Source organism: Athene noctua, chromosome 4, assembly GCF_965140245.1.
Source record: "Athene noctua chromosome 4, bAthNoc1.hap1.1, whole genome shotgun sequence".
Lineage (NCBI taxonomy): Eukaryota > Metazoa > Chordata > Aves > Strigiformes > Strigidae > Athene > Athene noctua.
In genome coordinates, this window is record NC_134040.1 from 30600398 (window position 1) to 30620168 (window position 19771).

Sequence of the window (19771 nt, forward strand, 5' to 3'; positions counted from 1 at the left end):
ATGGTTAGGTTAGCTGAAAGGTAACTTTAATGCAACAAGCAGTCCAGCTTTTCTTGTGGGATGTCTATCTTCCACTGAAGGCAGAATTAGTACTTCAGGCTATTGTTGAACCCATTTTGGTTTGTATCGCACCAGTTTTTATGCTGTAATCTCTTCTGGTTTGGATAGCAAACACAACAGTTTATTAAGGGCATGACCCAGAGCATGCTGAAGTAAGTGGAAGAATTCATACTGACTTCAATGATCTTTGGTCTGATGCCTAAGTAAACTGAAAGGCATAACCACTATTTAGTTTAAAATAGTAATGCTCTTGAGACCTTATAATGTCTTTAGGGGTGAGAACCATTCAAATCAAAAGATAATTTTTCAGCTCAGTGTTAAGGATCCTATGAACAGCTGCCACAGATAACTGTACTGACCTTTCAATAAACTTATAATCTGCCCGACCTGCATACTTTGATACTTGACTGCATGTCTTTCATGTAAACCAATGGGAAATCAGATTTGCCATAGATTTAAATAACAGCAGTAAGAGCTTGAACAATTCCCCTTAACTGCTTACACAGAAGTGCTCTTTTGGCAGTGGTGTGCCTTGAAAAGAATGAATGAAGGCCATCTAATCTCTTTATATTGGAAAGTTCTTGCACACAAGAAAGAAAACAATTAAAACTGAATTCCACTAAAATTAAGAGGTACACAGATTTCATGACTCTGTGACAAATTAAAAGGAGATAGAAAATCTTTTTTAAGGGATGTTTTTGGAAAGCTCCTGTCTTAAAAAACCTCCAGCACTTTTTCATATTTGCTTCCCATGTATTTAAATGCTCTCCTACATATAGAAATAAGTTATCTGTCATGCCAATAATATCTACATCTTATGTGAAACAAAAGCATAAATTGCTCACTACTGTAACCCTTTTAACATGAAATCTTTGCAAATTAAAGAAAAATCTATCAAAAAAATCAAGAGGAAGCCTTACTTTCTGCAAGCTATTAAGTCACACAAGTTTTCTGGTGCATCATATACAGAATAGATTCACACATATATCCCCAACAATAGTAACTTATTTATTGGTACTATATGCCAAATCAAAATAAATTAATATTGTTAGTTCATCTACATTTTATTTTTGTTTTTAGTTCATATTAGTTACTCAAATTCTATGCCTAAATCCTCTTTCAAATGGAAAGGCAAATTTTTAACATGAGGGAGGTAAGATAAAAATGTTCGATTAAATAATATTTTAGGAAAGTAAAATAGATACTCTGTTAAAGCTGAGACTATTCTGCAGGTGTTTTCATTTTGGCTACATCCTTACATAGTGAGTCTGTGAGGAGATTCACGTTGTGCCTCTGAATGCAGCAGCTCCCAAAGCAGGCTTTGCCCACCTACGGGTGAGCCTGATTGCAGAAGCTGGTATCAAAACAGGACCCACCACGTCATGAGCCTGGAACTGGGCTGCCCAAATAAAAGCTGGGAGCTGATAGTCTGGCAGACCAGTTTTCCTCAGAACAAGTTAAATGTATGTATCTTTTAAACCTAACAAAGTAGTAGGAATAGCATGAAAATCTACGTTGTGTTCATGGCAAATTCTTAGTCCAATTTTGCATTGCTGTTTTTTCTATCATCTTCTTGTAACAGCTCTGAAGCCATTTTATATAGCAGACATTGGGATGAAATTCACCCTAGTGCAACAAGTTGTGTTTTAATTCAACCCTTATGAAGTCCTTACAACATAAATAGTGCTTATGTGAAGGATGGTATGGTCTGTGATACCAATTTGTTGTTAGAATTCAATATGGGACAAGGTAGCTTAACAGGTGAAGGTGACTTTCTCCCCAAAGGTCTGCCCCTGAAAAAAAGGCAAGCTAATAACAGAGAGACTTGCACATTTCAAACAAGATCAGGCTTACCACTAAAGAAACAATTATTAATTTGAACTGACCATTGCTAAAATATACAAAGACCATGCAGAAAGCAAAATCACCATCCCAGAATAAATCCTGCAGTGGCTGGGAAAAAAATCAAAGAAATGTAATTTATGTTAGTCATTACCATCCCTAACAAAAACCTCACATTAAGAAAGAAAAAAAGAAAAAAAAAAAAGGCAAAAAAATCCCAGCATGGAAATAATTGTTGAGTTACTATGAATAGAAGAAAATACATTTCTCTAAGATTAATTCTGTTTCGAGTTTGGAGCCTTGAAAGACTGCCAGCTGTCTGGGCATACATATTTTACCACTGAAGTATGCTTTTGTTTCAGAACAGTTGAGACCCCCAAAATGATGTAATCCCCAGTGGAAGACTGACAAGCTTTGAGATATTCCAAACACAGATGACACACGAAATAGCAAGTAATCGGTGTAACTATATTGTATATTATCCTGCAAGAATCCAACAACACAAACCTAATGCACCAGATAACAGCATTGCTTTGAGCAAACCAGGAGTAGAACGTCACAAAGATTTTTATGAAGAAGAAATCATTCGAGAAGGACAATTATCTACACGGGTGGAGGGAAGAAAGATGGGGGGAACATATGCCTTTCATAATGAGGGGTCCCGATTATACTGTAGCCGAAAGGGGTTTTTTACATTTTAAATTTGATTACATTTCAGAATGAAGCACACTAATTGGTATTTCTGCAGTCTGTTTGAAGAGAATTTCATCTACTTAGGGAGGGGGAAAAAATAACAAAACCCAGTGACCTTTATACCATCTATGCCTAATATCTAGTACTTTTGCCTGAAGTATTCATGGTCCCTTTTTGATTGCTGAAGCTATCTCTGGAAATAAGTGCTCTATGACTCATCCCAGTTTATCTCCTCATAAACCAGGAAAGATATACTAGTGAATATACTAGAATCAAGTAGATATTAAATCCAACAATCACAGCTGATACAAGTAAAAACAAACCAAACTCTTCTGTCTACCACTACAAGCAAGAGGCTGGCAGAAGTTATTTGCAGAGGCAATGTACAAGACAGCACCTCAAACCCAGGGGCATTGAGGGAGTTAGTTAAGGAAGCGACACATAAATTGTAAGTGCAGAAACCCCCACTTACTGCAAAATAAAAGGCACGATGAATTCCCAGTTCCTATCTATCTGCCAGAAACACTGCACTGCTGGAGAAGCAGACAGTAAGTGGGCATGGAAAAGGGAAGGAAAAATAACAAACACTGTAATTTCTTGTCTCATAAAACCAACTGAAAATGAATACATATTATCACACACATATTCCTGTTTCTCGAAATATGTGCCAGACAAACTTTATTTTCTGCACAGAGGAACGCTGTCCAAGACACAAGAACTAAGGAGGAACCACCATGAATGTAAAGTAGGGGCCACGAACTCAAAATAAAATATCCAGACCTTTAGGCTAGGATAGCACCAGTGAAAGGACAATGAAATTTCAAGATAAAACTTCTTCTGAAGAAAGAAGGAGTTTGCAGAATGTGAAGCAAATAGAAAAGCACAAATGAAAAATTACAAACAGGAAAAAAAAGCTACATCCAGACTTTGTAACCTGATCTTTACTGATGAAAGCCCCCAGGAACACCTTGGGCACTGACTGTCACATCCCGCTGTGGCTCCTTGCAGACACATCACAAGCCAAGCAGGTATGCCTGCTCTGTAGGTACATAAGCAACTTATTGAACTCACCCCTGGGAATGGAGGGACAAGTACTTCATAAGGCTGGTTCAAGGCATGCAACTAAACGAATTGAATCATGCCCTTGAAAAACCTCTTTCTGTTGGCCATAAAAAGACAGACACAGACAAGGTTCCTATTTTAAACCTGAGCTAAAGTAGGGTGGTGGGAACAAACCCAGCTTACTCCACTTCCATCTGTGATCGGTACAAGTAAGTGGTTTGGGGGAGTAATGGAACAGAGGGGTTTTAGGAACCTTTACAAAAATATGCCTAGTGCTTTTGTTTAATTGTATTTTTATTTTTTCCTTTTTAAAAATGAATTTGGTAACCAGTTGTGGCTGGAACTGTCCTATAGTAGCGTGTTCTGGGGAACAGAGGAGATCTGCAAGTGGGAGACTAAGAACATGGCATTTTCACCTGAGGATACAACTGGTCACTGAAGTCTTCCCACCATAAATACTTGACCTGAAATTAGGAATAATGATGGGTAGGAAGATATTTCACATACACAAATGCAGCAGAGGTGCAACACAGACTACAGGCAGGAGCGTGGGGAGAGCAAAGGCAGGCTTTAGGAGGAGGCGGACGAAAAAAGGAAGTGTAGCAAGGAGCTAAGGGTAGACTGAATCCACATGGGTGATGGAGAGGCAGAGGGAAGAACTGGGGCAGCGGGCTGGAAATGAGGGCAGATGTAAAAAGAGATGGACAGGAAGAAACACAAGATGGATGGTGGAGAAAAAGAGCTGTGGCATGAAGAGACAGAGGAAGCTAAATGAATATACACAGAAAATCTCGAATCAATTATTCATAAACCTCAGTACTTTGTTGCTGTCAAATACTTGAAAAACCTAAGTGGTATGTTTACCTGGTGGTAAACATTTGGAAGACAACCTGCTATTGCACTGATCACTTCACTAGTGCAGGCAGCAGAGAGCTATGATGTGCAGCCAAATTATTTGAACTTGACAGTAAAGTAAGTATCATTCTCTACAGTCAAAATGTTGTTTCAGCTTTTAAATGTTTCATTTGCTTACTTCAGAAACTATATTTAAAGCATCAAAAGAACAACAGTGAGTTTGTGAAGGCAAGCACTCAAAAGTTAACAAATGCCAGAATTACGGTTCCTCAGCATGAACAACATTAAGACACGGATGCAATTGATTAGCCCCTACTATTTCTTCTGGGATTTCTTCCTCACTTAGCACACAGGATTTGCAGGAATGGAGTACGGAGAAGATGACAGAAAGGGGCAGAAGAGGAAATGATGATGAAGAAACCAAAGAATTAGATTCTTTCTCTGACTCCCAATTCTCATCTCCTGTTAGGCAAGGTTACTGAAGGCAAGGCTCTTTTCAAATCTTTATTTTATTAGGTTTTTCTCTTTTGCAGCCTCCATTCTAATAAACCTCTTCTAAGCCAAGGGTGCCTCTGCCACATCTATATATTCTCCAATTGCTCAACATTTTAAGAGAAGAAAGGCAAAATTCCTGACGGGATGTGGCATACCTTTGGGGAGCCTCCTCAGTGTAGACACCCGATAGTCAGTAACAGCCTGGGAAAGAAGTTGTCATCTAGGCAGCTTTGCTTGGTGAACAGGCAGTAGCACTTCTCCATGGCTACAAGCATTCCCCAAAGACTTTTATAACTCTTGTTCTACCTATCTCTCCCTTTATTTTCTTTTTTTTAAAGTCTTGGGGGGATACATTAATACACATGGTGTATACAGATCTGTAAAACAAGTATGCACAGACAGCAAAAACCAAAAAGCACAGACAAAAACAAAAGCCTAAAGAAGGAGATTTGAATAAACCAGAAACATTCTCACAATATATCTACACATTCCCCACATTAACACTAATCTATGCAAGTCAAATACACATTTGTATTGTTTTTCATTAAATAAATGTGTCTAATTGTCTATGATGGGCTGTTGCCACCTCTCATCAGGCAACTATTTCCACAATAATGTTTATTTTAATGAATAAAGTGGGAAATAAAAAGAGAATCAGACATCTGGTTCTAAACTAGCCTCAGTGATGCGTAATGCTTTCTAAAATTGTGTATGGCACAAACATCACTCTGTTATTTACATAAAACTCTCAATTAATAGAGCTTCCTCAATCTAATTTTACGAATATTACTTTTCTTGCCTGACGAAAGGATATCCAAGAAAGAAAGGGGGGGGAGGGAATCTTTATGCTCTGGTCTGTGAACTTTCCCGTCTTGACAGACCACAGTCCCAGTGACTGAAAAAGAGAGCAGGAAGGTCACAGCAAATGTAACTTGACCTGAACTTTAACCACCAGAGGTGACATTTACTCAACTATAAAATTTAAAACTAAACAAGAACAAATAGGGAGAAAGAGATGATGAGAGCACCTTCTCCATGTTGATTTAAAATTCAAGACCATAAGAGATCTGACTCTCAGGTTTATAGTAAGGGCCTGAGTACACATGAAGAGACTTGTGAGAAAATACCAATTTAAATATGGTAGTGCTTTTGAACTTCTGTAGTCCATCACAATATTTAGATGTTATTGAAAGCAAAATGGTAGTAGGACTAACAACAGTTCTAAGGAAGGTATTTAAATTGTTACATTAAAAAAAGCTGTATTAGCAAGCTTGACAGATCAATGAAAATATTTAATGGTGCTTATCCCCTTATGTCAGGATTGATCCATAAACAACATTACAACAGTTTGATCCATTCCTGAAACTTGATCTCAAGACTGTTGAAGCAGGAGGAACACTGTATGTTTTCATACTGATTTAGACAGAAGCTGAACCTGACCCTTAAAATATAATCTATATAAAAGCAAATTATCTTGACTATAATGAACAATTGAACAGAAGAGCTCCAGAGCCAAAATCCATGAGTCTCCAAAGCTTGAGATGAAGAGAATTAGAGGATGCTAACTAGTGAGCTGCATGGGCAAGTGATTTATGTTTAAGCCATAAATCCCTGAGCTATTTATTAAGTTCTAGGAATTCGTTTCAATGTGATTTTTATATTCCTGGATCTGCTGTTGAGATGTTAAGGTGAACAACACAGCAAAGGTTCTGCAAGATAAAAAAGATGGTTTATGGTCATTATTCAAGAGATTTCATTGTTTTAACACTGCAATAATACAGAGCCATGGACTCCCTTTTATGTCTGGGCTCAACTGCTTCTTGAAATACTGGATTTCACCATATTGCATCATCATTAAAATACATGGGAATGGCTAGCCTGACACAGATTGTCTGCCCAAAATTCAAAGGGCAGAATTCACCCCTGTTGAAATCTCATGGTAAGCACAATTACTACCACCACTGAGCTGAAGAAAACAACTAGAAATAGCTAAAGTGAACAGTTATTCCTCCTTGCCTTGGCAAAGGCAATGCTGTCTGTCCTTGTGCCATCAGATCCACATAGGGTGGTATTTAAAACAGACACCAAATTGACAAGAATTATTACAGAATACTTAGAAACTCTTACAAGAAGGCATTAAAGTGTAACAAAGCAAAATTTTGCAATTTACAGCAAACACCTTAAAATTTCTGTCTGTGGAAAAGAAAAATCTTGTTAGTTTTCTGTCATATGGGTGGTGACCAGAAAAAAAAGTCTTTCTTTTCTGTCTTGCTTTGTTTTGTTTTGTTTTGTTTTTCTTTAATTTGACAGTTATTTAATACTTTACCATTTTTGATTTGCCATGCTGGGTGTGCTCTGTAAAACAGCAAGAATTTACTCATAATTTTACAATATGCCAAAACTTGAAGGTTTTGCAAGGAAGTGACTCATATGGAAAGAAAGAAGAAGAAAGGATTTAACCATGCCACATACATATAAAAGTACCTTTTTAAAAGTTGCCTAATTCTAAAGCAGTTTATGTTTTCATTTTATGCTGAAAGCAAAGAGGTATTTGATGTTAGAGGCATCTTCTAAATGCTATTGAATATGAATGCTGAAAAAGAATACAAATCATTAATGAATATTGAACCATATCAGTTTTCTGTTGCAGTTGGCTAAGTCCTGCTAAGTTGGCAGCAAGACAGTGACCTGCTGAGCTGCAGGCATATGTCTCATGTTAAAAAAGAAAAAGAAAGACTTTACGTTATAAACACTTCAATGAAAATTACTGTCCAGTTTGGAGCCAGCTGAAACCAGGTGCTGAAGATAAAATAAACAGACAACGCAGGAAAGTAAAAAAAAAAAAATCCCCAACACTGGTGGCCTTCCATTGGGATTGTCTTCTACCATATATTTTAATGTACACCATGAAATCCAAACAAAATATCCCTTCATGTGTACAAAGCAGCCTGCTTTTCTCACTTTTAGGCTTTTTAAAACTTTTTAAGATATGCCTCCCATATTTTTAAGACCTGCAAAATATATGCATATGCAAATTTAGATAAAAATTAATCCAGAACACTACTGCAGTTTGTCTCCCAAACAATTAATTAGAAACCCCTCTGTTTCCCAGCTGAGAAATAGCCCAGGAACCCACCCAAGCAGTGACACAAGGCCTGAAGTCAGTGACCACTGATTTGGCTTGCTCGTCTCCCACTTGACCTCCACAGATTTTGAAGAGAAATGGGAAAAAGCCTTTAGAAAGGTACTGAAGTCTTGAGAGCTCAAGTGACCTAAGGAGAGCTGACAAAAATTAGAACATGTACTCTGTGTCTGCAGAGAGCAGGTCATTGCTTTGGTGCATACCCAGTTTCCTCTGTTTTTTGTAGAGAGGTCACAACAATCCCCATGACTGTAGGGTAAATCAGATTAATATCCTTGGACATGTGACCTTTTTTCCCAAACAGCTCTGTTACCATGAAGCAAAGGACTGAAGTGTTGCAACAGTGGCAGCATCTCAGGCTTAATTAAACTGCAGGAGCTCCCTATGCAGCCTCTCTCACTTGGTGAGGCAGCAGCTTTGCTCATGTCTTCCCAGTGCCCACAAATACTTTCTACTGGATGCTGGCGTCCAAAATGCACCAAGAAAACAATACAGATACCAGGAGGTCATCTTACACACACTCTCTGCCAGTCAGAAAGTGTAGTATTTTAAGTGCCTATAAAATCAGCTGAGGCAACAGGAAAAAAAGCCTCCTGAATATCCAATTCCCATTTCAGAACTGGGGAGAAAATGGTCTGGGTCTCCTATGGCTGCAGTAATAATGTCTACACTGTGGCACAATGAAGCTGTTTAGCTCTATCAACAGAGACCACAATTTGTCATCCAGCGCAAAAGGGAAAACTCATTCCAACTCTGCGTTATCTTCATCCAGCCCAGGAGGGCTCCGTGGGTCAAGGACCATCTCCTTGTCACTGGGGAAAACACAGGGAGCATGGGAGAAAGAAACATTGCCATCATCTGAAATGACTTTCTTTTCTGTCACTTGACTGAAGCCATCCTGTGAGAAAGTTTTTCTTCCTTGTAATGCATCCAGACGATGGCAGCAGCCCTGAAGTTTGCACAGTCACACCACACCACCATTTACAGCTTCTGTCTATCGCAGCAGATTTAGCTCTACACAGACCATCTCTGTGGCATTTCAGGAGTTTGCCTTCATTACCGAACTGCAGTTATGACTTGTAGGCTATGGGACAGAGCAGATTCCCCAAACAACACACCCTATAACCATGCACACACAACAGCCTAACGTGGCAGGAAGAGGTCTTCTTCCCAATTCAAACTGGAGTGCAAAGCTGTCCCACTAACATTAGGCATGAAAACAACTGTTTAGTATCACAGACTAGAAGAAGCTAATCAGTATTTCAGGAGAAGCCTGTCTGAACATTCAGAATGTTTAGCTATTTGATGTGTTGAGGTATTCCCCCACACTCTGTAACTCATTTCATGAACTCTTAACATAAACAGTTTAGCTTATAAACCTTCGCTCTGGAGGGGAGCTGATCCCTATCTACTGGCAGCCAGACTCCTATGCATGCCTGGAATCAAGGTGTAACCCTTAAACCCGAGTCCTGTACCCAGCCATGCAACACTGTCCCAGCAGGACCCAGCATTGCTAACACATGGCTCTTATTTTTTGTGCAGACAATACAAATGCAGAGCTCCTGAAGTGTGAACAGGCAAAATGGAAGCTCTTGAGGAGGCCTGAAGACAGCACAGCTTGTTAAGACTTCTCTAAATATTCTGAGTAAAGAATTTGGAATTTGTTGAATTATGTAATCTTAGAAAACTCAGAAGGGACAGTATTTAATTTTGGGTTTTCTATTATTTTCCTAAATGATAGCAAGAAACAATTTGCTTGCAGCTTTTAAATTTTATTTTGAATAAATACAGCCAGTTATAGTTCTCAGCATAAATATTCACACCACATAGAAATAACAGATTAACCCTTCTCTAATTTGTCTACATGTTGCCATTAATAATGTGTTTTGCTTTTAAGAATGTGTGAAAAGTCTCTTTGTAGTAGGGATTAAACTCCCAACAGAAAAAAAAAGGGCAAATATTTTCTTCAAGTCATGACTTTTTTTCTTTCCATGAGTTCTGCTGTGAAACTCATGGACTACTTGGAAATAAGATATTATACAAGGGAGGGATAGGGTCAGCCTTTCACTAAACTAGTGGAAACTTTATTAAGTTTATAGAAAATACTTTGATAAAAGCATGGAAAATTTAAAATCACTCAAAAATTACTCTTGGATTTTATGTTTTTAAACAAAGTTAACAATATTTTCCTGAACTGCATGAATGTGGGAGGGGTGGGAAGAAATCACTTGCAGATACCTGAGCTACACCTCCACTGAGAAACTGGGGAAGCCCTCTCTTACACAAGGTGGGTGGTACATTCATTCCAGTCTAACGGGATTATACATTATAACCTCAGCCAAGGACCTAATTTCATACCTACCTACCCATAATATAACCAGGTTTGGGAAACTGTTGCTCCAAACCAGCAGTAAAGCTAAGACCACAGCCAAATAACAGTTGAATGTGTCTGTCCTCTGAGGGAACTGGCCGTCCCTGTCTAGGAATGTAAGTGCTTATTGCAAAACTGGGATTGATTTTAGGATTCAGGATACTTAGGTCACGCTAGCAGGAAGGTAATGATACCTTCATTAGCATGTAACTTCATTAATGTGCAACACCTCCCCCAAGAATCCTGTGCTGAAGACAATCAGAAGCAGAAGTAGCCACAACACCGTGTGTTTAACCCAATAGGGCAATGCCTACGCTTCAACCCACAGAATTTAGAAAAAGCAATGAAAAGGTCCAGAAATCCATTTTATGATTAAAACACTCTGTTTTTAGAAGTTGATAAACAGCAGTTACTGGCACGAGAGGGTTCCTGCCACACCTATGCTTGAGAGGGTGCAACGGATACCCGCAGTCCTAGCAGCTGAGAGCTGCTGCACGTGGGCAGCGTCGCTGGCTGCCCCGCAGCCCGGCAATGCCTGCTGGCCTCCAGAGCACAACCCGAAAGGCAGATCTGCTCTACAAAGCTCCCACAGAGATTTGCAGATGAAAAGAGAGAATGGATTTTAAACTGCTTTGCGGCTCTATTAGCATTACTTTTGCATATGTTTGTAGCTGTACAGAGCTCTATGTGGACATTTACAAAACTAGATGAACAGATAAGATGATAAAATAAATACAATATTTCACAGCTCTTTTTTTTTAACAGCTGCCAAAAAGACACCTCCCCCCACCAATGCCCCCAAACCCAGCATTCTGTTGAAAAGCATCATTTTCCATCATGTTTTGGTCTGTTCTGTTTCCCCTCCAATTTGTAACATTCTGCTGGAAACAGTGATGAAGAACATATGTCTGCAGTAAATTACACCCAGGAGAAATCTTGGAACTGTTACATTCAGTTTTATTACCAAGGCATTCAGATACTCTACCACAACGCATACTATTTAACAGTTCCATCAAACACAACACCACTAATATACTTTTATATTATTATGCATGCAAAAATATTGTATCACATTTCTTAAATCTTATTGGGTGACTAACGTGTTGCATTTTCATCTTAATTAACAGTTCCAGGATATTTTTTTTAGTGCTTCAATGAAACAAGGTGTTACATAAATGCAGAATGCTATTGTACAAATATTTTGGAAAACACATGTTCAGGCAACAATAAAGTTGAGAAGACTAACACTCAACAGCCAGGAAATTGTGAGTGCTTACGCTTCTTTCACAATATAAGTTTTTCAAGTGCTGCATCTTAATGTATTCTGCAGAGGGCTGCAATCATCTAGGCTACATCAGGGAAACCTAGTGTGGCCGACTGGACAGACAGACTAACATCTCTGAGAACTGCTTTCTTTTCCACTACTGCAAATACTAATACAGTTTCACTAGGTAACACCAAAAACCAAACATAGCATAAATATGCCCTGTGCACTGATGAGCCACATCTTTTGGGGGAGGTTTACACTAGTTCTGTGTGGTTATCACATCACTGGAGATTTCCTATAGGCATAGACTCAGGCAAGCGTAGTAAGTTTACATTTACCATGTACAATAGGAATAAAAGATACCTCGTATAAACCTGGCTGTTACTTTGACTGATGACTTGACCTCAAAACTCAAGTTTTCTAAACTTGACAAGAGTTTTGCATTTTATTTCTCAAGTGACTCCATGGGAACAACAAATAAAACCAACAAAAATGTCTATCTGTCAAGACTGCACACCTTCCATGCTTTGCAGAGAAGAGGAAAACAAAAGGCTTAGGCAGCAGTTCACAGCTACAGCTGAGATATGGCTTTTAATTTCAACTTAAATCAACCAGTACAGTGTTGGGTCCAAACTAAAACCAAAACAGCAGGCACAGGAGCATCAGGAAGCAGAGCACAAAGTCGTCTCTGTTCAAAGACATGTAATCACTAATACTTGAAAATGTAATTTAATGCTTTTCTTCTTCAAGTTCCAAAATGAGTCACACAAAGCTAAGAGCACCAGTCCACTTCATGAAGTGCAAACTGAGACCCAGAGAAAGTTACTTGCTGAGAGAGAGTCTCACTTACTTTATTAGTACTTATTCATCATGTGTAAGAATAGCTGAAGCAATACTTTTCTGGTTCTCTGTGGTGTTCAGTCCATACATACACTGAATGCAGACATGGCTCATAGAAAATACACTATATAATCATGAAATTGAAGACTGTGCTACAGTGCACACAGGAGTCAAATGATGGTTGCATGGGAAACTGAGTTACTGGCATTTCTCAACTTTGAAGTGCTTGGGTTTGCAGCCTACATCTTATTACTTCTGTATGCCTTTTTAAAGGCAACAGTCAATTTTGCTATCTGTTGCTATAACCAAAGCTGTCCAATCATGCATCAACAACAGGGTTTGAAACTTCAGCCTGCAGCTCTGCAGATTAAGCTACTTAGTAAGAGCGGATTTATTGCATAATGGATATTGAATATTCAGGAACTCAGGTCCAACATGGGAACCTGGAGGTGAGGAGTGAGCCAGCAGGCAGGGTCTTGAAGGCTCCCAGTAACTGGCTTACTTTTCTCTCCCGACATACCTGATTTAACATTCTTCCCATCACTTACCTTGATGGAAAGCTGAAAATGAATGACAGTGAACATTTTCCTTTCTTCTGATTGTGAATGAGATAATCACTCCAATAATCACTGAAATTTATTTTAGTCTAATTACTTTTGTGGCTATTTAAGACCAAAAAAGGTTTTCTCTTTTTTCTGACTTACGGTAAAATGAGGGCAGAATGCTATAGGTCTGGACCACAATCTGTCCAGACACATGGCTCTTGCTAACCTGTAGGGCTGACCTGACCTTGTGAAACTAGGCCAAGGTGTATCTGCTAAAAGGAACAGCCGGTCTGTAGTTCATAGTATGTTCTGCTGGAAGCAGAAGATGTCTCAGCATTATAACCAGTATTGTACCAGAAGGAGAAACTGGTGCTGTCATCTAGTTGGCATCTTTCAGCCCTGCTACAAAGCCCTCCTGCTGTGCCTTTGAAAGAAAGCTTGCAGGTGCTCCTATGGTTCTGACTTGCTTTGCCTCCCAAGCCACAAGCAAGGTACCCAGGGTTCAGAGGGAAGCAGGATGTGGAACACAGGCCTGTTAAAACACAGGTCAAGGAAGAGGAGGTCTAAGACTGCTCATGTTTTCTCAGTTTTCCCAATTCAACTGTACGGCAAATATAGCAAATTACAAATTCAGCAAATTCCACTAATGCTGAGAAAGCAATGTTAGATGAATAAAGGCTTGAAAACTACCTAAGGGGCATTCCTAGAAATTCCATTTTATACTTTCCTCCCAAGACAATCTTTATTTTTGGTCATGACAGTAAGTTTTAGTATTTTTTCCTCTTTTATGATTAAGTCAAAAGAACCATTGTTCTAAATAAGATGTAAAACAAATAATGCAGATAAACCAAAAAAGCATGCAAACAAGGGGAAATACTATCGCACACTTGCGCAGAAAGCATAAACATGGTTGTGCTAAACACACAGATACAGGAATAGAAGGATGCAAGGACTCTGGCTTTGTGTCATAGAATTAACTTCATCACATAATGATGTGTTTGATACAAAACTACCAGTGCTGGGTCTGGCTGGGATGGAGTTAACTTTCTTCACAGCAGCTTGTATGGTGCTCTGTTTTGGATTTGTGGCTAAACCCACGTTGATAACACATGAATGCTTTGGCTACTGCTGAACAGTGTTTGCACAGTGTCAAGGCTTTCTCTTTTTCATAGTCAGATGCCCCACATAACAGAGTGAATACTTATGCCTACGGAGATGAATGCTGTTCTTCAGACACCCACCACGCTTCTAATAGTCTGTCCACTATGTAAAAAGACAGAAGTAATTTTATTTCATAAACTAAAGAAACTTTGTACTGAAACATTCATTCACCTGTTCATCTGCCCAGAAGTTGAGAGCAAACACCCAGATACCCACTTTTACTCAGGAAACATGCACACTGGAAATCAAGCATCCAAGTATTTCAGAAAAACTATGAAATTATTGACCAGTTATGGAGCATAAGACAAGCACAGTGACTATTTTGATCTCCATCTGTGCTTGCAACTACATAACCTGAGAGCATAGAGAGCAACAAAGGAAGCATCTATTTACAAAGGAATGCAGCTTCTCTCTGGTACTCGACCAAAGTTTCAGAGACTTTAAATCTTCCCATACTTACATTAGGCACAACAAAGAGAAACTGATAAACTGTGATTCAAAACACTGTCAATCATAGCAGAAAAGGCAAAATATGAAAATGGATGTTTAGAAATTACTCTACTGCATCCAGTAGAAGATACCACTGAAGCTGTGAGGGAAGCACTACATAGTGGACAGTACACATGAAAAAACAGGAGAGCAAAAATCTACAAGAAGCCTGGGAACACTGTGGATACCACGGCCAAGAGTATTAAAGTAACAGCACAGTGCATATGACTGAACATGTCCATTCCTTCAGTAAGAGTCTTTTAACAATTACAGTATTTTACACTCAAAGCAACAGCAGACCAGTCAGACCACACCTGAATTTTGAAGTAGAGCATCCACAGGGAATAGTACCAGAATAACCAACAGCAGTATTATTCCACTTCCCTTGAGGCTCCCCACTTAGACCAATTCTTCGACAAAGGCTTTCAACTATAAGCTCCTCACATCTTGACATGTTCATATACTCCCCACCTCAAAGATGACCTAGTCAACAACCTGCTCACTATTAGTAAATATTGAGAAAACTTACAGCAGGAAGCGAGATTATTTCTGCCATTCAGATATGCCACCCTTGAGACATAGTTCAATCATCCTAATGAATGTTTTTAATAATTTTTTTTTTTCTAAAATGTGACACTGGCAGCAAGAAGTTAGGGCTTTCCTGTTCTATGAGTGCTCATATTTTATTTTTATATATGAGTGCTCATATGCTATTTTTAAAGGCTAATGTTCACGTTGTTTCAGCAAAAAGCTCAATGTTGGTTTTAGACACATTTCTTCTTTTATGCCAGACAGGACAGCTCCTCATATTCACAAAGCAACTGTGGTTCACTGAACATGCTTCCAGAATTAATTTTGACTTCCCAGGGTCAACTTTACACTGATCAATGAAAGAAATTGTGGAAAAGATTACCTTATGAAAACACACAAACTTAGCCAACCTTTAACAAAAAGAACAACTTGTAGAGCTTTCATCAGACTCAGCACTCTTCAAGGACAGCCTGTCAGCATTTGGCATATATGAACATGGGAGATGGAACAAATCTACAGGAAATCCTTGTGCTTACTCACATACCCTCAGCACCACAGACACGTCAAGCTGCTTTTATGTTTCTCCCAGTTCCTGCGTTCCCAGCCATCCAATTTCTCACCACACAAGCAGAATCTTACCTGTTATTTTCTGCAACAAAGGAGATAGCTGTTGCTCATCATTAATGGCCTTGACTAGGGCCTTTTTCACCTCTTCTTCAGCTGCATCTAGCTCTTTTCCACTTTTGATTTCTCCAACTACAGAATACATGTATACCAGCAAGACAAGAAAGTCCTCGAAGGTATAATCGTATTTCGTCCTCTTGTCATAAGACTTAATCATTGGTAATAACTGGTTCAAAACACTGGGCATTTCTGACTCGCCAATAGTCTGAAAAACAGAAGGAAGATCATGTCAGATTGCCCCCATAGTGCTTATAAGTTAGCATCAGAAATGCTCCTGCATGTCTCTGCAAGTTATTATTTCCCATAACAGCAGTGCTCATTTAATGAAACATTGTTCAATATTTGCATTCTTATTTGACAGCACATGGCTGTGTGACTTATTTGCTGCTCAGACAACAAATTTATTAGTTTCCTACAAGTTTCTTCCTAGGAACTCATGATAGCAGCATCTTAGAACTTGAAAAGGCTGATGATGAGATCTTCTCCATGTACCAGTATGATGAGAGGACAAGAGCATCGGTCTCTGCAATATGGATAGAAACACTGCAAAGCACAAGGTCAAATGTTTCCTCTAAATTTCAGGCCTCCTCCTTGGGCCTGATTTTGTACTTGAGCAGGGAGGTCAAAGCCCAGCTCCCATTGACTCTCAGTTGCTACTGCAAGCTCTCAGCACATCTGCAAACCTGACTCTATGCTTTCAGGTCAGAAACCCAGAAAATTAGAAACAGAGGAAACCACCTGTGAAGCACATGGTTTAAGTGATCATCATGGTTTCCTAAAAGACCTCTATGACAGGACAAGGACAGGGCAGCAATCAATGGCCTGCTGTGTGCCCTAACCCTCTTCTCCCTCTACCTTTTTCACAACACACTCACCAGCTTCTCAAGCCACTGAAAACCCTTTTTTGCTAGGCATGTCAGGCTCATTCCCACAGCACATCCATGCTGCAAGGTAAGGCGAAGATCATGTGGAAGCAGGGAGAAGTACATGACAGTGAGGCTGAAAGATGATCACATGTACACAAGGAGAGGAAGGCTGGCAGAGAAAAGCAGGGGGGAACTGAGAGTTTGCTGGGATGTCCTAAATTCTCAGTAGTTGAAATTGCACTTACTTCTTCTAAGCTATGTGGGAGGTGTCTGTACAGCTTTACTGTGGTTGTAAAAAGGAGACTTCAGACACAAATCCTCTGAAGTGCCACACTGACATCATGTAACACCAAGGCTGAAGTTTAGATCCACTGTGCGGGTCTCTGCCACTCAGGACACCAGAGTGACTAATGATACTGCCAAAGTGCCACCCTTGCTGCGTGCACACAGCTGCATATGAAATCTCCACACACCAGTTTTCTGCTGTGGGTTAGTTTGCAGCTCGGCAGTGGGATCAGGTGAGAAGCTGGGCCAGTACAAAGCAAGCAGAAGGAGCATATTGCTCCTGCAGGGGCAGGGAGGTGTGGGAAGAGAGAACAACAGCCTTCCTCTCTTAGTGGCAGTGATTGATCTGATCCATCCAAGAGGTCTCCTGCAACACCAGTACCCTGTCCCTTGCCCTGTGATAACCAAACAGCTTCCTGTGAAAACCTGTGGGTCAATTTATAGTGTACAGGGTAACATCAAATCTCTTACAATCCAAAGAGTTAAGTCTGCAAACATTTATTCTTGGTTGTTACTACAGTAACTTCAAACAGACTAGTCATTGTAAGCAGTTACCACAGCAAATAATATGCCCTTTAAATAGATGCACAATAAGTAAATAAAATATAAAACAAATTAACCAGAAAGAGACACAAGTTTATACAATAAGAAAATCATGCAATTAGACTTATCACTGCTTTTAACTGCATTAGTTTAGTTCTGAGCTCTTCTGACAACTGAGTAGTTCTTCTGAAACCTGGGCAGGTATTTCAGAGTCTAATTTTAGGAACACAGAAAATAAAAGTTTCATCTCCTGGAGTATTCCATACAACACTTCAGAGAATCCTGATTTTGGTTGTATTTTGTTTTAGCTGTTCTTTGACAATCTCAGCAACACTAACAAGCATCTCATAAACCGTAGTTTTTATACTTACACCAATCCACTACAGATCTCACTCATAAAGCAAGCATGAATTACTCAAGTTCTCAAGAAACTTTTTTCCAGCCTGTGCTATAGGAAACAACATTTCTGCAGACTTTGGGCCCCACCCTGCTCCTGACATACAAGTTTTGCCATGGACCCATCTTTCAAGGGACTTTAATGTGGTCAGATGTTATGTTTCTGTTCGAATACATACCTTAGAGAAGAATTTTCTAACTACCCACATGCTAAACCTAACAGTAAGTGCAACTGTGGACTTGAAGCAGTAAATTACAAAGCTACAGTGGTCAAAAGCATGTGGGAGCCAAAAAGGAACATTTAGAAATCCGGGAGGGGTTGGCACCCTGTGTGTATTTGGGCAGGGAGCGTTAAATCACACGCACAGCAAGTCCCGGCGCTACTCTGCCTGGGAAGCAAATCTATGGTGTTTGGCGCCAGTCTGGCACATGCTGGCAGCTGGGCCACCCTCAAGACAAGGCTGTCAGTTCCCAAATTTCGATTCAGCCCTACCTCTGTCCATTATTACCTGCTCTCTTCTTGAATAGTGACAGACACAAATTCTCATCTGTACTCCAGTACAATAAATACCAGATCATCCAGATCCTAAAATGGAAAAAGACAAAACTTCCAAGGAATGCAGAGCTATGCAGCTGCTGGGAGAAAGCCTAAGAACTGAAGATTAACCTACATGTGAAGTTATTCTGGAATAGACAACAAGCTTCAATGTATATTAATCTGAATTCACTTTCCAGGAGCACAAGCTCTATGCCACATGTTACTGAATATAATCTACCATCTACTATTCCTCCCTCCCCTCCCAACATACAAACTCCCTACTTCACCCCATCTCTAGATATCTCATAGCATGCTCTTACAACACCAAAGATGAGTTCTTGCAAAAGCTCTGCTCTGTATGAACAAATTATCCAAATGCATGGAGCACTGAGGATGCACATGGTTGTATAAAAAAGTAGGGTCAACAGCTTCTGCTTGAGGATAGTAGCTCCTGAGAGTACACGTGTACAGCATCTCTGGCAAACTTTCAAATATACATGCTAAAAAAAAAACTAGGTCTGAACTTTCAGGATGATTTACTGTAGGGCGGGCTAAAACTCAACAACTTAAAGCAACAATTGCCACCTCTTATCTTCAAAGTAAAAATGAAAGAGAAAAAAAAATTAAAGAGCTATAATAAACCATTAACTTCAGAACGCACGTAGGGTCTTTCTGGGTTATGAACTTCTCTGGAATGTTTTTCCCTTATCTCTTGGGAAATGGCACTACAGAGGACTTCAAATGGAACTGCCAAGTTTCAGAGGCTATTTTGTCCAAACAGGCCAGTTGGACTGGAGCGTTCATGAAAACAAAAAAAAAAAAAAAAAAGGACTCGCAGCCTCACTGTGGAGCATGGCTCCGCAGGGAGCTGGGAAATTTGCCTCAAACAAAATCCACTGGCAGATTGTCATTATCTGGCCACCTCCGATGATTTAGAGGCTCCCTGCACCGCCTAACAATCAATCAATTACCCTGATTGAACAACCCTAAAACACAAGTTTTAAAAATGTAACTACCCATGACCCAAATTTCCTGCTGGTTATATTGGCCTCAGGTTAGCCCCATTTGTCTATCATCAAGGGAGCCAATAAAAATAATAAAAACAG

General features: G+C 39.5%; 1 protein-coding gene across 2 annotated transcripts in view; it reads right to left on the bottom strand.

The window, feature by feature from the left end:
* The window catches only part of SCFD2 (sec1 family domain containing 2), a 239305-nt gene that overhangs the window by 133095 nt on the left and 86439 nt on the right, over positions 1-19771 (bottom strand). For both annotated transcript variants that reach the window (XM_074903832.1, XM_074903831.1), the window contains exon 5: positions 15993-16242. In XM_074903832.1, coding sequence (XP_074759933.1) covers positions 15993-16242 — 250 coding nt within the window. The remainder of the gene's footprint in view (positions 1-15992; positions 16243-19771) is intronic.